Source organism: Tyto alba, unplaced genomic scaffold, assembly GCF_018691265.1.
Source record: "Tyto alba isolate M040663 unplaced genomic scaffold, T.alba_DEE_v4.0 Super-Scaffold_17, whole genome shotgun sequence".
In the NCBI taxonomy this organism is placed as follows: Eukaryota; Metazoa; Chordata; class Aves; order Strigiformes; family Tytonidae; genus Tyto; species Tyto alba.
In genome coordinates, this window is record NW_024881279.1 from 2,654,245 (window position 1) to 2,672,748 (window position 18,504).

At 53.2% G+C, this 18,504-nt stretch overlaps 1 protein-coding gene across 2 annotated transcripts in view; it reads right to left on the minus strand.

Annotated features, from left to right (window-relative positions):
• Nucleotides 1–18,504, minus strand: part of ARHGAP26 (Rho GTPase activating protein 26) — a 146,052-nt gene that overhangs the window by 51,284 nt on the left and 76,264 nt on the right. For both annotated transcript variants that reach the window (XM_042790078.1, XM_042790077.1), the window contains exons 15-17: nt 14,518–14,605; nt 13,336–13,394; nt 12,270–12,375 (exon numbers count right to left, since the gene is read on the minus strand). In XM_042790078.1, coding sequence (XP_042646012.1) covers nt 12,270–12,375; nt 13,336–13,394; nt 14,518–14,605 — 253 coding nt within the window. The remainder of the gene's footprint in view (nt 1–12,269; nt 12,376–13,335; nt 13,395–14,517; nt 14,606–18,504) is intronic.

Consider the following 18,504-nt stretch of genomic DNA (forward strand, 5'->3'; position numbering starts at 1 on the left):
TATAGAAAATGAACATACGTGAGCCTCAGACAAAGAGCGTTGTTATTAGTTCCAATATCTTCCCTGATTCAGAGAAAAATCTCTGAGAAAACAAACATCTAAAAGGGAACAAAGGCAAAGTCTGGAGTGTTTCTATTTCCATGCCTGGGACAAACCTTTGAAAACAAAGTGCTTGTTATGGCTGGCCTAGCAAGACCTTACAGGATGAAAAATAATTCAGCTAATTCATACTGCTACAGGTAAAAAGGCATTTCATGTCTGCCACCACCAGTAGAGCTTCTATTTAACGTGAAAAGCCAACCGTGCAGAGGGCTAGCAATCCCCAAAATGATTTAGACTGCTCTGGGCAGCTTGTTACAATATAAACACCTTCATTTGACTCTGGACGTGAATGAAAGCTAAAAAGCACAGCGAAGGCAGACAGAGGCATCCAAGGACCCACCGCCCCCTCAGCGGCGAGCGGGCCAGGACGCGGAAGGGCTGCGCTAACCCACGCCGGCGAGACCCAACCGTGGCACCAAGTCCTCGCAAAGAAAATCCTTGTCTTGGGGGAGCACAAGTCCTGGCTCGGGGAGAGGCTGGGAAACGCGAGCGAAAGGCTGCAGACGGTGCCCCTGCCCGCCCGCCCGCCCCCCCCCCCCCCGGCTCCCCCCTCCTTTTCCATCCATTTAATGTGGATCGCGCACGCTGCCGGACAGAGAGCAGGCAGCTGCTAGCGCACACAATCGGTGGTATTTATCAGATAAAATCTAATGAGTTCTGGGAAATGTTCCTGGGTGCATTCAAGTCATCCCTGCGCATTATCGAGTTTAATTGGGCTGCAGCTGATGAGCGTGTAGGTGGAGAGCCGGGCGAGGAACCGGGCGAGGGCCAGCAGCTCCCACTGCTCGGCTCCGGGGGGCCGGAGTGGCCCTGCAGCTCCCGGGGGGGGGGGGGGGGGGGGAGGTTCCCCCCCCTCAAACCCACCACGGGTTACCCAGCCGCACCCCTGCCGTGCCTGGTACCCAGGAACAGAGGCGCCCCAGACCGAGTTTTGACAAAGGCAAACTTAGATTAGGAAAGAAACAGCTCGAGTTTTAAAATAAAACTAAGAACAATAATCATGAAAATGTATCAAGCTACTAAAAAGAGATTTTTTTTAAAGATCAAAGCTCCTCTCCTACAACACCAGAAACAGAGGAGACCGGAATTAGAAATTCTTCATCGAGTGCCCTTGTAAACACAAATGCCACCCATTGCTCACAGCAAAAACGCAGCGGCACATTAAAAAGGAACAACACCTGCAGCACTGCGGGCTGGTGTCCCAGGTAGCCAAGTCGGTTGGTCACGCATTTGGATAATCGCTCCTAAAAGGCACAAGTGCATGGGAGGAGGTGACGGGGACATCGATTTGCAGAGGCCCCTGGCAGGCAGCCGGGCACCGGGGGGCACAACCAGCTCCGCTTCGCCTCCCGGGCCAGGCACTCACGCACAGCAACGATTTGCCTACAGACTGCAGAAATGTAATTTATCCTGCCGTGTTTATTAAGGCTCTGGATATGCCCGGGCTCTTCCGGGCTGCTCTGGGCTGAGGGAGCTCTGCAAGGGCCGGGGGAGCCTGGAGCTCAGCCGACACGTGGTCGCTGCGTGTTCCCAGCACGCAGGAACAGGGCTGGGAGCACGGGCAAAACAACCCCATGCGCAGCTCCAGCTTTTGCAGGCTGCAGAGACTCCCAGCACTGCAACTTCGACAGCATCGCCGCTCGAGCGAGGCCAGCCAAGTACTGAGGAATGCAGATGGAGGCCAGCGGATCCAAAAGGAGGACAGACCACCAGGGAAATACAAAACCTCCCGGTGAAGACAAGGAGTAACTTTCTGAACGCTGTTGACAAAGCCTTCGGATGCAACGTTGAGAATTAAAGGGGTTTTCAGCAAGCAGACGCATTGCTCTCGGGTTTCCCTGCTCAGCTGGGACGAAACCTGCGCCCGCACCGCTCCTGGGCGGTTTGACTTGCTCCAACAAGACTCTTTTTTTCTCCCGGGTGAATCTGGCCACAGCTGGATGCTTGGGTTCACTCCCAGGGAAAAAAAAAAAAAAAAAAAAAAAAAGCGTTCATGTCACACTGAACAGATGCAGAGGCCAAATGTGAAGTTCAGTATCGGTAAGCGTAATCAGTGTGAATACCATACGTGCTGTGACTTGCAAGGAAAACACACATGGTGCTGCAACGCTCCTCTGATTCGGGCTTTCCAGGCCCAGTCGCCTCGGTGTCCAAAGCCATCCTCTCTGGCTTTGGGCAAGCTGAGCTTGGTGGGAGAGCTCAGGGGGACGCGCTGATCCCCAACGTGCTCGCCAGCCCTCGGCACGAGGCTGCGGCCGGGGTGAGCGGCGCGGGGCTGGTACGTTCCCCAAGCCCCGGCACGGCGTCGGCACCGCCACGGGTTTCCACTGACGAAAGCCACAGCCACGAGTTGATGTTAAAACATCACCACATTTCCCACCTGCAGCAGCACAGCCAGGCAAAGGGGCTTTCACCCTCAAGCGGCCCCCGGGGACGGAGCTGCATCGGGGGCTGCCACGGCTGCAAACGCCATCCCCTGTGCCGCTGCCACACCGCAAGGGCGATGCCCTGTTTGGGAACTGCAGCCCACGGGGCAGCACACTGGGCACCGCAGACGACCCGCATCTTTCCCCACGGGGGCCAGACCCCAACCCCACCTGCAGAGCAGCAACACTGGGGGAATGCAACTCCCACGGCCCCGACCACCAGCCCGGCGCTTCTTCCCTTAATTTTGGCTGTGTGTGCGCAAGCACGGCATCCAGTTAGAACTTCAGTCTGCTCGGCTCAATTACATCTTTCCTCCCTGCAATAACAAGAGCTATCGTACTTGTTAGTGGCAGCCACGGCGGCTTGTGCTGCAGTGGGGCTGTGGCCAGCCCCATGCCGTCCCATGCACCAGCACCACCAGTGCCCCCAGCAAAGCCCCCGCTGCACGGGCGGGTTTTCCGCTGGAACCAGAAATCACCAATGCTTTCACTCCACAATAAGAAAACCTACATAGCCAGTGGGGCAATAAAAGCCTGAAAGAGCAAGTATATGTTAACCAGAAATCCTTTGAAAAGTCTGCCGCAACGGAAAGCGACGTGCCGAAGCCTACCTGAGAGATGGAAACCAGCCAAAGCAAACGGGCTTCCAGAAGCCTCCCAGCAAGAACCGGCACCGGTTTCAGCAAGTGCAGCTCCCGCTGTCCCTCCAGGCAGGCATGGGAAATAAATCACAGCCAAGGGCCAGGCCGCAGGGTAATGAGCAGAAGTCACCCTCACGTGCACCTGTATATTCATGCAAGTGCATCGGCCACAAGAAAAAGTAACAAAGCAGGTTTTTTTGACTTTTTTTTCTTCCACCTTAGAGGTATTTTGGAGCACATTCACTTCTCAAACGCAAGGTTAGTGCCTTTCCCTCCAGAACACTGAATTCCTAAAAATGACTGTTGGAAGGAAAGGGAATGCAGCAATAACCAGCTTCGTAGGATAAATTAAAGTCACGGTTAACAACAGCGGGTAAAATGCTTGTGCCATCTTTGCCAGTGGAACAAGGTTTTGCCCAAGGATTGGAAAAACACCCCCCACCCCCCCACCCCAAGATTAAGTGCACCCTACCACACACACAGGCAAACCTGCTCACCCCATGATGCCCTTCCTACTTTTCACAGCAGCAGATAACCATCAAATTGCAACACACTTCCACGGAATTACATCAGAAGAGTACGGTAGCTATTCCATTTGATAAAACAACAGCCTGCTAATCCCCAACCTCAGAGCAGGGCTCTGCCGACGGACAGATCCTCCTCACACCCCCCTCCGTGGGCTGAGTTAGAACAAGGGAGCAGGAGCCAAGAAATGCACTTCCAGACTCCCGGGCCCCGCACACGTACATACGTACACGCATACGTAAAGCTTGTGGAAAGCAGGACCAGCTCCCTCAGCTCAGTCTTGCTGTGCCAGGCATCACCCCCCAAACCAGAGCAGGTCCTACGCAAACCAGCTCCTTTCCCCACGCAGGGGCCGGCATTGCCAGGGTTCTTCTGCGTGGAAGCTGGGATTGCATTTGGTTTTTCTCCGCCAACGGCTCCCCGAGCCTCCCAGCCCTCCCAGTTTCAGACCCTCTGCCCCGCGCTCCTCCAGCTGCGCCTTTCACACGCAACAGCGGAAGGTGCTTTTAAAAATATATGCTTCTAAGTTTGAACATCGTTACAAAAAGTCTAGAGCTTGACTAGATGTGCGGTGCAGTCACTGGCAGGAGACAGAGCAGACAGGTCCAGGTTGGGCCATGGATCGCTCCCAGCATCCCGGGGAAAACCATACCTCAAAGACATCTTGGTACTGGTGACTTTTATTTTCCTTTCTTCTGTTGAAAAAAGATTTGACTAAAATCTATCTAATTGAATTTGGGTTAGTACTGGGTCTGTTCAGCATAAACAGCAATCTAGAGAAGCTCTCATTAAAACGTCTAAGTCCTGCTCTGTCTGCGGGGACAGAGGAGACACCACCAGGGAGAGACGCCAGCTATTTATTGGAAATCTTTTGCTCACGCTAGATTCAATCTGTTTCTGTCCATAGTTTCAGTTTCACTGTGATAAACAATTAAAAAGAATCCAGATAATTATGTGCTATCAACAACCTCTATCCAACAACACAAAGTTCAAAAGCGAGCCCACAAGAATTCACGCTTGGGTAACGCAGAAGGCCTGGTGCTTCTCCCGGAGACGCCGGCCGTCGGGCGGGAGCTCGGCAGGGACGTTCAACCTCAGAAACTCCGCAGCAAACCCAGCATATGCTGCATTACATGCTGCTAAACGACTGGTCTTGCCAGCATTGGTGATGTAAGGTTTAGACTAATTTAAGACACCCGTTAGCATGCCTAGAGAGATGACTCTTACGCGTGATGAAGATACAAGAGTTGCGAAGGACCTGATAAGAGAGGTGCTGCAGTCTCTGAAGCGCATTCCTTTCCAGCTGAAAACAGGGGAGCCTTCAGGAAATATAAGGACCTTTTGGAGAAGCATGGAAGAAAAAGCTACCAGAAAATGCAAACAGCTAATCTAGTGACAATCCAAGCTAAGGAGGTTAAAAGTTCATTTGCAGAAGTAGAACAAAACCTTTTGCTAATTTACACATTACAGGAAGCCAAACCCAAGAAACACAGCGAACACCTACAAGTTTTTTTGTGGGTTTTTTCTTTTTCTTTTTTAAAATTCTGTAGAATCTCATATTAAAAACAAAACCAGAAGAGTGAGAGGGAGCCAGAGCTGGCGAGGGGGAGGACATTTACCCAGCCTCGTGCTTTGCATGATGCTCCCAGGGTTCCCGGGCAGTTGCACACCCCCCCGGCCATGCCCCCCAGCAGTCACGGCTGAGCCCGCGGCCAGCCCCGCTCCTCCGACACAGCACGGGAGGGGCAGAGCAGGACAAGACCAGGGGAACCCGCCAGAGCTGCTGCTGCTGCCCCAAGAGGCTTCGACACCTCCGGCTCCAAAGCACGAATGGGTCCCAAGGACCCACTGCGCTCCTGCTGTGTACCTGGTGTCGTGGACCCCAAACCTGAGTAGGGGGAAGGAGCCGATCTGCTGGCACATGATCAATAATCCAGGGGATTATTCTGTGATTGCAGAAGAAAAATGGGCGCAGGCCATTTGCAAACAGAGCAAGACCATCTAAGAGACTGCTGCGACGGCTGAGGAGGTCTGAGCACCCACCGACCACGTTCAAGTGCTGCCACTGCCTTTGCAGGATCTGAACCTGTACAGGATTTCTGTGAGGAGGCAGGAGAAGGCACAGGGCGGGCTCCTTCCCCTCTGCAAAGCTCCCTGGTTGAAAAAAACTAACCCCCTACCTAACTACGTTAAAGGTAAAATTCTCGTTGGGAGCCTAATGCAGAAATGAAGAAAACGAGGGAGCCGTTAGAGCGAACACATGCAGATTTGGTTACGGCTGGGAAGGCGGGGGCACGCGGGGAGCCCGAGGCAGCGCAGCCCCCACCGGGGGCTCTGCCCCAGGGCCGCCGGACCCCCAGGGCCTTTGTCTTTCTGCAGAGCTACAGGTGGTTCCAGTTAAATGCTGTAATTCAATTAGCCGGGCAAGACGGGCGCGCTAAGATTTCAAACTCAGCTGCGGAGCGATCTCTCACCCGCCGCCTGTCTCCGGCGTTAAACCTCCCCCCCCCCCGAATTTGCACAGTGCCAGATCTGATGGAGGAGGGAGACTGGGAGGACGTCGCTGCCCTCCCGGAGCCGGGACCGAGGATGGGTCACGGCACGGCGTGCTGCCAAAGCCATCACCTTCCCCTTCTCCCGCCCTCCCAGGCTGCTCCCTCCAGCCCCCCCTCCTCCTGCCTTCTGCCGGGAGCCTGCTGCATCGCTGCTGCCTTGGCCGGCTCTTCCCACGCAGGAACAGAAAAATAAACAGACAGCGGGCTATACTTGCTAATCACGTCAAAGCATTAAAACAAAAGGGATTTTTATTGATCTGAGCGCGCTTGGCTCCAGTTGGGAAGAGGATGATTTAAAATAAGTCTCTTAGAATTGTATTTTCACAACCAAGGATGTTCTTGTTTCGGTTTGGTTTGGTTTAGCATGATCAGCCTAAACTTTCTTTCTTCCGTACGGTGGTTCAGGGCTTTCCCCTGCCCAGGGGAGGTGCAGGCAGCCCCCACACGTGGCAGGGCCAACCCGGGGACACCGCCAGGCACCACCCCGGCCCGTGGGGGACCCGGGGGCACCGGCACCCCCGGCTGCTGCGGTGGGGACACCGCTCCGGGGAGCCGCAGCCAGGCTGGGCTCCCACCCCACGACATGCCCTCTCTGCCTCTCGCTTAAACCGCCCATACTGGCTGTTTGCAAGGGTGTAACTGGGTTAGATGGCACTGAGGGCACAGCGGCTCTGGGGATGCCCAGGGGCACTGGCACTGGCTCCGGCACGGAACGGGCACGGCGTTCCTCAGGCTGCAGCCCCAAGGCAGCACCCAGCCCCGCTCCCGGGGTGCCGGGAACCTGATGCTCCAAACCAAGACACAAAGCAGAGACACAAAACAGGAGGTGGAGAAGAAGGAAAAAAAGGAAAGAGGAGAAAAAAAAAAAAAACAAAAAACATCACGAGCCTGACCCAGAACAGAAGAGCCCGAGGCAGGATTCTCTCAGCTCCTGCAAGGCAGAGCGTGCCTACAGGCTCACCTTTCAGGTGACGTGCCATTTGCTACCCACGGGAGCACCCAGATCCTTTGGGCCACTCCAACTCCCAGGGCTTCACCCGAGAACCAGCAGCACTGTCATCCAAAGGGACCAGAAAGAGGCACCAGGCAAAAAAAAAAAAAAAAAAAAAAAAAAAAAAGGCATTTCCGAAGCACAGCAAGTGGGCGGCAGCGCAGGAGAATCGCTGCCTGGCCTGGCCATGAGAGGTCAGAGAGCTCGCTCGCTGTTTTCTTTTGGCAGCCAAATCAGGCGAGGAGCATATGAGAGAAGTGCATCTCGGAGGCCTCGGCGGCTAGTGGAAATTTCCAGAACATCCTGGACAAGAATGACTTACTGGAAGTAATACATAAATCAAGCAAATGAATAGTTACCAGACAGCAGCATAAACAGCTGCCAGGGGGATGAAATCAGACCTGCAGTGCCAAGAGGCGTCAGCCTCCTTGCCGGCTGCACCTTCGGGGGGAATCAGGGAAAACAACCCAAGGAAAAGCACGTTTCTGGGGAGCAGCCGCCCTCGGCCCCTCCTGGGTGCCTCGGTGGGTTTCCTGAAGCCGGCGGGCATGGCGAGCCCCGCGCCACTGCCGGGGACCCCGGCTCCCCCAGGGCACCGCACAGGCAGCACGGCCCGGGGCTGCCAAGGACGGGGCTGCTCCACGCGAAGGAAAACAAGTGCCGGGTTGTATTTTTAGGCAGAAGACCTGGACGGTTTTTTTCTCCCTCTCCTTTGCCAACAATTCCTCGTTCAGCAGAGAGCCTTCCAAAATTCGCCTCTGTCCACGTCCAGCCCCTGCCCCATCCCGCCGAGGGGCTGTAATGGAGGGTGGGCTTTGCTGGATCTGCGGGGCCATGGCCACGCAGAGCCCATGGAAACCATCCGCGCCGACAAGTGGAAAACAATTTGTGCTAGAGATAGCAATCACTATCATGTTGGTTAAAACACGTAAACTAGAAAACACCACCACAGCAAAAACAAAGGGCACTAGTCACTGCCGGCTGGGCCGCAGCTGTGAATGATTAAAGATAATTAATTCTGCTAAATACACGTACACACATTTCTCCTGCAGCCTCCTTAATTGTTTTGACCTTTTGCCAGGAGAGGAGCGGATGCGCGGGCAGGGGCAGCCCTGCTCCTGGGCCGGGGGATGCGCGGAGCGATGCAGAGCTGCCGGAGGGTCTCGGGAGCCGCTGAAAGGTGCACAGGGACGGCACCGTCTGCACGGGAGAACCTGGATCTCACTGCTGCAAGAACAGAGCAAGGCTCAGATATCAAATTAAGTCCGTGCAAAAAAAAAAAAAAACAACCCTAAAGTCCTAAATGTTTCAAATGTAATCCTCCTGCTCTGCACCTCCAAATCATCTAGTCCTTGGTGAGAGTGTACATAGAAAAAGAAGAAAAAAAAGGGGAAGATATCACAGCTCCACTAACAAAAATGGCAATTTTCTGCCACCAGCTCCGCTCCCAGCAGCACCACCGGTGCAGCCACCCGCCAGCTCAGCAGCACCGCGCGCGCCTCCGCCTCGCTTTGAACTGCTTCAACTTATTCGGCAGAAACAAAAGAAAAAAAAAAAAATTGGTTTAATCAGAGCCGGCACATTCTATTGATAAAAAAAGCATTTGAAACTACAGTGTAGCCATTCTTGGAGATAGGTGCTGGGCCAAAAGCAGATATCTGCAGCAAAACAACTCAGAAGCACGCGAGCAGGAGCGTGTTGCTAGGTGACATGCTGCGGGACAGCCTGCGGCACCCAAGGTGCTCTGCAGCACCGAGGAAGTATTGTTTTCCTCCTTTCCCAGTTAGAAACAGCGGGGAAAAAATTCCCAGAATAAAGAGAGAGAAAAACCTGAAGACAGCGTGAGGAGTGCCGTGCCGTGCGGAGCTCGAGGCTGCTGCCCCGACGGGCCCAGGGAAGGCTGGGCACAAACAGCTGAAAAATGATGCTGGTTCTTCATAGAGCTTTTTAAAAAGTCTATGTGTTATTTTTAAAGCAGGGGCTGAGGAGCACTCTCACCAGCCATCCCCTGCAAACACCAGAAGCTCCAAGGATTAACAGACCCTCTAAGCAATAGTGATTCTGGTAACAAAAACAGGCACAAGAAACAGGAGAAGCTTCGTGCTGGGTTTGCCTTTCAATTCTTTGAAAGACATGGGCTGTTCCGGCCCGAGACAAGAGAAACCAGGCGATTTTTAAGATCATCCAGAGTGTCACTAACTTCAGTTGCTGCATCCTCAGAGGTGCCTGTTGGCAGGGCCAGCAGATGCGGGCATGGGGCTCACTGGGATGGTCTGGACTGCAGGTGGTCAGGCCTTGCTGCAGAGATCCCCGAGGAAAAAGACCAGGAGAAAGAGATCTCTTCTCTTTCAGGAACAGTAAATCACAGGAATCCTGACAGCGTGAACATGTCCCAGGAAGGCAAATTAAAGGTTTCACCTACTCATGGATCAAAGAATAACATCATAATAGCAAGTTTCACTGGGACCAGGGTCTGTAGAGCAGAGGAGGAAATTTGCAGCATTATGTTCCTGACGAAGGAGCACGGACAGGGATTGCTCACTCTCTATCTCACAGTGGATAACTGCCTGGACACCTGAACATGAGACAGGAGTCACCGCAAACAGGCTTAGAGATGCAGTAAGAGGCAGCAATCAACTTTATTTTCTATTTATACACTCCCCTCCCTCCACCCTGCCTGTGCCTGTCCCCGGGATCTGTCCTCCCCTCCGCCTCCAGCTCTCCTTTCCCCTCCCACGCCGGGGGATGAGCCCTGGGAGCCGGCATGCTTTCCCTTGGGACCAGCAGCACCAGCATCCCCTCGACCATCCCGGGCCCGCTGGGTCACGAGCCCCTCTCCCCAAATTGCAGGGGGGCACCCAGGACATCTCTGCTGCGCAGAAGGGAGGGCACTGCTCCACTACTTCAGAGGCATTTATCCTGGCTGATATTTAATTTGTGTGAATAATTGCCATTTTTGAATGTATCAGCTCTGTTAGCATGGTTTTATTACTGTCCTTAACCGCAGCCCTGTGCCACACGAGGAGCCTGGTGTCCCTTTTCAGTAAGCAACAGTGAAGACGCAAACCAAAAAACAGGAGATGTAAGGCACCGTGGGACAAACTCTCTTTCTCTATTTGAGAGATACAAATTGAGTTCTGCTTTTAGTCTAAGAGATCTCCACAGTAATACTGTGAGAAATACTTTTTTAGCTCATCTGATAAAAATGTAGATCTCGATTATTCATACATTGCTTAAAATAAAAAAAAAAAAAAAAAACACCAAACCAAACAGAAACAGATGAGGTAATCCCCTCCCAGAAGTGCAGCTCCAGCTTGGCAGGGCCAGGAAGGGGCCCTTTGGTTTTGCCCCCGTTAGCTGTGGGTGCTCTGCTCTTGGCCCCCCGGCCCAGGACAGGGCAGCACCCAAACCCTGGCCAGCCCCCAGCCCCCCCCCCCCCCCCCGAGCACCCCACTTCCCCACACAGGTCACCCGAGATGGCCAGGCCCCATCCCTCCTGACGCCACCTCCCTCCCTCCAAACATCCTCTGCAGATGTGAAGCTTTATCTCCACCGCAACATCTTTAATCCAGCTTTACGGTACCGCAGCCTCAAACAGTTCATTTGGAAGAGCCAGCATGGTGAGTCTGGGGCCAGGCTGCCCTCCCAGTGCTCCTGGAGCTGCCGCTGGTGGGACTGGGCGGCAGGACTGATGCCGAGGGGACACCCAGGAGCCTGGCCGGGGGCTGGCTGCTCCTCTGCCCCCGCAGCTGGGGATCCCCCGGGAACAGCACCAGGGCTGGGAGAGCTTCTGCAGGGCAGCGAGCTCAGAAGAGCTGGCTCTTGCTCTCCGGCTTCCTGCCTTTCTCTGAGATATTTTTTTTCCCATTAAATAACCACTGTGAGCTGTTTCTCTTCCTAATATAGCACGCACCACTATGCTTATTGTTTGTTTGTGTTTTGTTTTAGTTCCTTCCCTACTAAAGCAGCATGAAACCCATTGTATTACCTGCCCCTCCTCTCCACATCTCACTCAAACACCGCTGGGTTTTCCTTTAAATAAAAAGCACTTAGGCAGTTATGAGATTTCTCATGCATATTTGGCCAATGGGAGTACCTGGAACCGCCTGGCCCTTGGCACGAGCCTGTAAATGCAGAAAGGCTTGAAACCGAGATCTAAACCAGCTTGTGGGTTTTTAACAGCCTTGCTGGGGAGCCCATGGGACAGATACAACCCTGCGTCATAAGAAAGCATCTGGAGTCATTTTTAAGCCCATTTCAAGTATCATTTGTTATTTTTCCTCTTAAACAGATAACTTCAGGTTCTCCCAGGCCTTCTTCTAAACCGTTGTGCTGATTAACTCATTCCCCAGGTTTCCAAGTCCTGCCTAATCCCTCCTGCTCACGCAGCGCCGGCGCGATCAGCGAGGGCAGGTACGACCCTGCAGCCTTGAGGCTGGCACAAACACCTGATGATGCTTTCACTTTTTAAACACTAATCAAAGGTTTCCATGGTAACCAGCAGGAGCAGGAAGACGATGGGAAATTATAGGCCAGCTCTATCACTGAAAGCAAAAAAAATATTCAATTCCTTTGCCCTCAAAGAGTTTCAAGGTGACATCGAAGTATTGATTCATCAGGTTGCGTAAAGGCAGAAAATACGCCCCAGAGTAGTCTCCTATTGTAGCAAAGAAATAGCTTTTAGTCCTTTAATACCAGGCTTGATCTGAAACCGTGAGGAGCTTAACCTCCGCTCTGCCTTCTGGATAGCTGAGCCCCATTACCACGCCATTAAAAGCAACGCTATATTCCCAGTAGCCCAGGGGTTCCTCCTGCCGCCGCGGGATGGCAGGAAAGCCCCCTCCCTCCCTCCTGCACCGCTCCGGCTGTCAGCCCTCGTTTCACTCACACACGGGTTTCCAGTTACTCGCTAACCAGATATGACTCAACACCACACACACACACACACACACAAGGAAACTTTTCCACCACTATTAACTTTCAGAGGAAGTGGAAAAAGGAGAGAAAAACATATCAGTCATAAACGTACTTTGCCAAGTGGTTCATGAGCAAGTGCAGCATCTGCCTGTTTTTCTCTGGGAGCCGATGAACGAGGCTGTGGATCTCTGACACCCTTGACTCCTGATTCTCCAGTTCTGCATTAGAAATTAAAGATGATTTATCTCCTTCTCCGGGGGGTTATGACAGAAAGAGGCATGCAGGCCCAAACGTTGACACCAACACACAACCCAGGGACCTGAGGATCCCGCTCCCCGCTCCCCCCTACGCCCAGGCACTCTGTGGATACCCTCCACAGCACTTTTCCCTTCTACCAACTCCAATCAGTTGTTTCCAAAAGGAAGAACCTCACAGGCTGAAGCAGCGAGCTGAGCGCCGGTGACAGCCCTGTGAAAGGCCGGCTGTGCTCAGGGAAGGGGCTGGCTGTAACCAGAGTGTTTCTCTGATTCCAGCAACAGGAACATCAGCAGGTCCCTGTTCAGCATGCTCCCGAGCACCGTCGGGATGTGCTCAGCACAGCGCCCGCTGAGGTTGCAGCACCTGGTCCTCGCCAGGCTGGCCGGGTCCGCAGGTGGTGGCAGAGGTGTCCCCACAGCCTGAGCAGGAGCCGTTCAGCGCGGCCCCAGACCACATGCGAGCCCTCCCAACCCCCCCCCCCCCAGTCCCACCCGCGTCCGCACCGGCTGCACGGTGCCAGCGGAGAGTTACCTGCTCTCCTGCAAAGCACTCTCCCCCAGGGCAGCCAAAGGAAAGCGGCACAGACATCTGAACCGCAGCTGATCTCATCAAAACACCGTAGGTGGTGTTTGAACAACGGCCTCTCGCACTTTGGCAGACGATGGTCAAAATAAGACAGAGCTGCGGCAGCAGCTCCTGCCACCAGCCAGCTCCCTGCTCCCCCTGCACCATCTGCGTTTCCTTTTCATCTGGTTAAATCCCAAACAACAACATGTCCCTTGTCTCTCTGTTCTCATTCTACTTTCCGGGACTTAAGAACAAGGAGGTCAGTGGGGAAGCAGCAGGGCAGAGGTTACGATCAGTTACTTGCAAATTAGGCTCCTCTTTCAGACCGGTGCCATAAACATCAACAAACTCACTTGCTGCTTTGATGAAGCTCCTTTGAAACTGGTACATCATGAGTGGCCCCGGAAGCATTCTGGAAGATAAAAAGGTAACACGCACAAAACACATCTGAGTAACACAATCCACAGAAAGAAAGCTTTGCCCTTACCATAAATTCAGTTCCATTTTTACGAGTGCAGAATTAAGCGATAGGAACTCTAATTAATTCCCCCCATCGGAAGGAATAAGATCTATTGAAGTACCTCTGAGTTATTCTTCCTCCCTTTTCTGCACCATTCATTTTTAATTATAGCATTCCTTCAGTAACATGGAGTTTCAGTGCATTAGCGAGCCCATGATTTCCAAGTAAATTTAAAAATAAATTAAATAAAGAAGCCTGGTCATAAAACTTTTAACAGTCGCCATTGCCATTAGATGGCCCATTCTCCCCGCCCACTTCCACATCCCTTCAATGGGACATCTTGGTGCTGCCGACGTTCTTCATTGCTTTGCAAACAGTTCAAAGTCTGGAGCAAAGGTTGCCAATCATGCAAAATTACGTAGTGTTTTGTGATTTTCTAGGCTGAGATCCACCGAGCTAATTATACTCATCGTCCTAATTGGATTTAGCCTCTCTCTCTTGTGCGCTCGCTTGCTCGCTCTCTCTCAAATAAAACCCAATGCACAGAACAGCAACAGCAAGAAGGTGCAGTCGCGACAGGTTGGAGCACGCTGTAGATAATGAGATGCTGACGGCTGCCAACAAACTAACCCTTTGGGAAGATAACCCACGATGATAACAGCATCAACCTGCATATAGAAATTATATACTGCGATAAAGCCCAGCACTTGGGTCTGAAAAAGCCCTGCAGCCCCAGCCCTTAGAGCAGCACTGTGCTCACCTCCTGCCACACGCTCATTAGGTGGAAGCCCGTCGTGAAAAACTTAAATCAAGGCAGAGGGCACAAGAAAGAGCTTTTTAAATCATGTTTGCATGATACGCACATCTGTCAGAGAGCTGACCGTGTTCCCCAGATCCTACTCAAACATGCTGGAGGGTCAAGGGAAAAGCCAGAATAAATTCCCTAAAGAGCAGTTTCTTCTTTGTTTCTATGAAAGTGCTGTTGTTAAGGATCTGCAGTGACAGGCAGTAACACCCCAGACCATCGCCAAATCCATCCTGAAGCCGCACGACAGATAAGGGTTTTCTGCCTTACCTCAGGTAAGTTTTCAGTGCACTAGTAATGGTCTTTATCTCCCACTCTGCACAGATCTCTGTTTCTGTTTCTGTGGCTGTTTTGGGATCTATGGAAAAAGACAAAAAAGTGAACCAGAGTAAAGGAAATACCAGCTCAGCCGTATGGGAAGACCATCATGTCCCATTTGATTTGCTATTCCCCAGCCCAGTGACAAGCCGATCCCCAACAGACACTTCTGCAGAGGAGCAGAGCTCCTTACACGCCACGGCCACGCTCACTTGCACGGGACGAGAAAAATAAGAGAAAAACATTACTCATGAGTATTAAGATCAGGAGTTTGACTCAAAGCATGACGTTACACAGGGTGCAGGAGACTCTGGCGTTCAGTGATGGAGGTGACAGAGCAGGGCACAAACACGACATGGACCCAGATACAGAGAGACTCCCCCAGGCACCTGCAGAAAACCCCGGCCCCACCAAGGCTGGAGGGACCTGCCATGGCCTCCACGGGCAGCAGCAACGGTGGCACGGCCTCTGTGGTGGGCGGTGGGTGTCAGGACAGGTGGGGTGGCCCATTATCCACCCCGGGGGACCCCGGCTCAGCAAACCGCTCCAGGTAGGTGCCACCAAGTGCCACCTTGGCCAGCCCGACGCTGGCTGCGAGGTGGCCTCGGACTGGGGAGCTCCCGTCGCCTTGCAGAGACCAAACACCCGCAGGCCCCCTCGACCTGGGAGCCTCTTGCTGATGCCAAGTTACAAGGGAGGGAGAAGCAAAGCTGCTGGGTTTGAGCTGAGCCAGCGGCGAGCAGGAGGAAAAGCACCCAGAGTGTTCTGAAGGGCATGGAGAGCAGAGGCAGCTCCAGCTGGGTCACTGCTGCGGCAGAACCCCACTGCTGCCGTTTGTTTTGTCACCTCTGGCTCACTGATGTCATCTTATTCCGTTCCTCCATCCTCCCCACCGCAGGCTGCTTCTTGCCATCTTTAATTTTTAAATGCCTGATTCACACTCCTCCACCCCCGCAGCAGACGCAGGGCTCCGCAGCAGCCCCCGAGCCGCCGCGAGCGTCAGGTACAACAACAAAAAACCTCCTGGCGTGGGTGGGACAACCCGGCCTGGACCCCACGACAAACGAGCCAGTGCCGGGCCCTCGGCGCGCAATGCCGGAGAGGGATGGTGGGGATCGAGCTGCCGTCCCCACCCACCCACCCACCGCATCCCCCCCGCCACGGCTCGTGCCCACCCTGTCACCAAGCACGTAACGCTGCGGAGAGCGGGCTGCCAGCGCGGCTCTCGTAGCGCTCGGGAGGAAGGTCTCCAAGGACACTTCTTGCCAGGTCCTTGTTCCCACCATCGAGCAGGGGCGAGGTCTGAGCTGCTCCCCTGCTCCTCCAGGATTTCCACTTCTGACCCGCCACGGCTGCCTTAAATGAAAACACGAAGGGATCTTCAAAACGTTTTCTGGCAATAACTAGTTTCTCCTGATGGCTTCGGCTTTGACAAGTGACAGCGAGCGATACCCGAGAGAGGCACGAGCTACATTACATGACACTGATGTTGGCTACGCTCCACGGGTCCCTGGGGACAGCCCTGGGCACCGAGACCCTCTTCCCACCGCTGCCGCGCAGACCTTGCTCCATCCATCCCCCCGCTGAGCTCTCCAGCGTGGCTGAACCCCCAGTTACTGTCGGATGGTGCCGTCGGGATCGCTCCCACCCCGCAGCCTCACAGCTGCTCTCTGAAGGATGTACCCTCATTTGGCACCCCCGGCACTGCCTGCCTTTACCCCCTCATCCCATCTCTGCCCCGAGATTCACAGCACCAGCCCGCAGGTCCCACGGGAACCACGGAGCCACCCTCGGGCTTCCAGCTCTGCGCAGTGCAAGGGTCTGGGGCCAGGGAGCCTCCGAAGTGCCTTTATTTTCATTGTCAAATACCGCAGCATACTCCTCTCCATCTCCTCCGGGGCCTTCCCTTCCCTTCTGCACTTTTTCCCCTCCTATCTTTCCTGTTAAAAATTCCTTTAAAGAAATTTAAAAACCACGCAGTTGTTCTGGACAATGTAAATAGGCTCCGGACTAGCAGCCCGTTCCTTCTCAAAGCGGATCTGACCAGCCGCCTCCAAGCCATGCTCGCAGGAATCCGCAGCTTTCTGCTTCTCCCTGCTTTCTGCAAACCACCAACCCAGGTCAGAAAGCCAGACTTGTTTGCACAAAGTTCCATCGTGAGATCAATAAGGCGCTATTTTTATCGATTTCTGTGAAAACAACTTAATGCTCTGACAAAAAAAAAAAAAAAAAAAAAAAGAGCCCTCAGGAAGCAGAGACCGGCTCCCCGCTTCGGCACCTCCACCCACGCTGGGACCCCGTGGCCACGGGGGCCGGAGCCGAGCTGGCCGCACCGCGGGGCTTCCACGGTGACCGCCACCATCTGCACACCCGCCCCGAGCAGGCACCGACGCAGATGGCATTTCTTTTTGAATCTTTGCCGATAATTACAGCCAGTCATCTCGAAAGCCACCGTCAGATCGGCATTAAGTGGCCTGGCCGTGGATACCTCACGCACAGCGCCGGGTACCGAGACCAAAGGCGGCGAGTGCTCCGGGCCGGGCGGCGGCCGGGGAGGAGGGAGCAGCAGGGCACGAACGTGCCCCATTTGCAGCCGTAAACACGTCGTTTCTCTTCTCCTCGGATGCTGCTTTGTGAAGGCGCTTTGCTAACTCGGTCCTGGCTTTTCTCAGCCTTCGGCCTCGTCAGGCTTTGACTGCACCGAGCCCCGGGGTGAGCAAGACCTGGCAACGCCAACAGGGATCCCGCTCCCACCAAAATCCCTGGGAAACCTCTGCGGGGACCTCGGGAGACACGGCTGTGGGTCATTTCAGGGATATGGAAGTGCCAAGCGTCCCTGGAGAGCCGGAGCAGGCGCAGAGAGGCACTCACCGTGACCAAGGCCAAGCCTGACGCCAGATACAGCTGCCGACGCCATCTGGTCCCACGGATCCAGCTCAGTGGGTATTTGTCTTTTCACAGACACGTATAATGCGCTTTTGAATTTTAAAGCAATAGGTAAGCATAGTGTAATTTTAAAACTAATTAAAAGAATGCACTGAATAAGAGTTAGGCTTTCCCTTAGGGCAAAGGGTTTATTTTAATTAAAAAAAAACATCAAGAGGAGCACTTGAAAAAGTAAACATTTAAGAAATGTATATTCACACAAAGATCACGTGTGTGTCTCACTGCAATCACACAAATGAACACCATCCTTCCTCATCAATGACAAAGCAACTTCCTATTGCACTACCTTTTTAAGGAGACAATTTTAATAGATTAAAGATAAGCTTGGCATAGTAAAAAAAAAAAACAAAAAAAAAAAACCAAAACGCCCCCAACCCTTTTTAAAAAAACCCTTTTTAATAGCAAGGCCTTCACTGAAGTTGAACAAACAACTCAAGACTGGATGTCTTTTCAAAAGCTCATCCAGGAGTTTACAGGCATGATTCATGAAACACTAGGTGAAATTCTGCAGTCGGTCCCATTAAAAGGCGCGGAGCAGATAATCAGTTCCCCTTGACCTTCAAATTTATGAGTCTGCAAAACATTAGCTTTGTGGGTTACAGATGTAGCATCTGTCTCCCCTGCTAGAGATGGCTGCAGCCAGCACCACAGCGAACTTCTGTCTCCGCACAAGGACACATTTCCACATGAACTGGTGTAAATGCGAAACAGGGCCTGTGAAAGCACCCACGGGCCAAATTCAGTTTTAACCCTGAAGGTGCTTATTGCTCTAAATTACTCATCTGACGGCTCTTGGCAGATACGGATAAAGCTGGAGTGAAAGGGGAAGGGGAAAGGGTGTGGAAAACTAACTTCCCCAAGCTTTTTATTCCAACGGAGACTGCAGAAAGCACTTTGCTCACCCCGTGACACTGCCAGCCACTGCAGCATCACCCCCGTTCCGTTCACACCTTCTGCGTGGTCACAAATGCCACACAGGACAGTGCTTCCCAG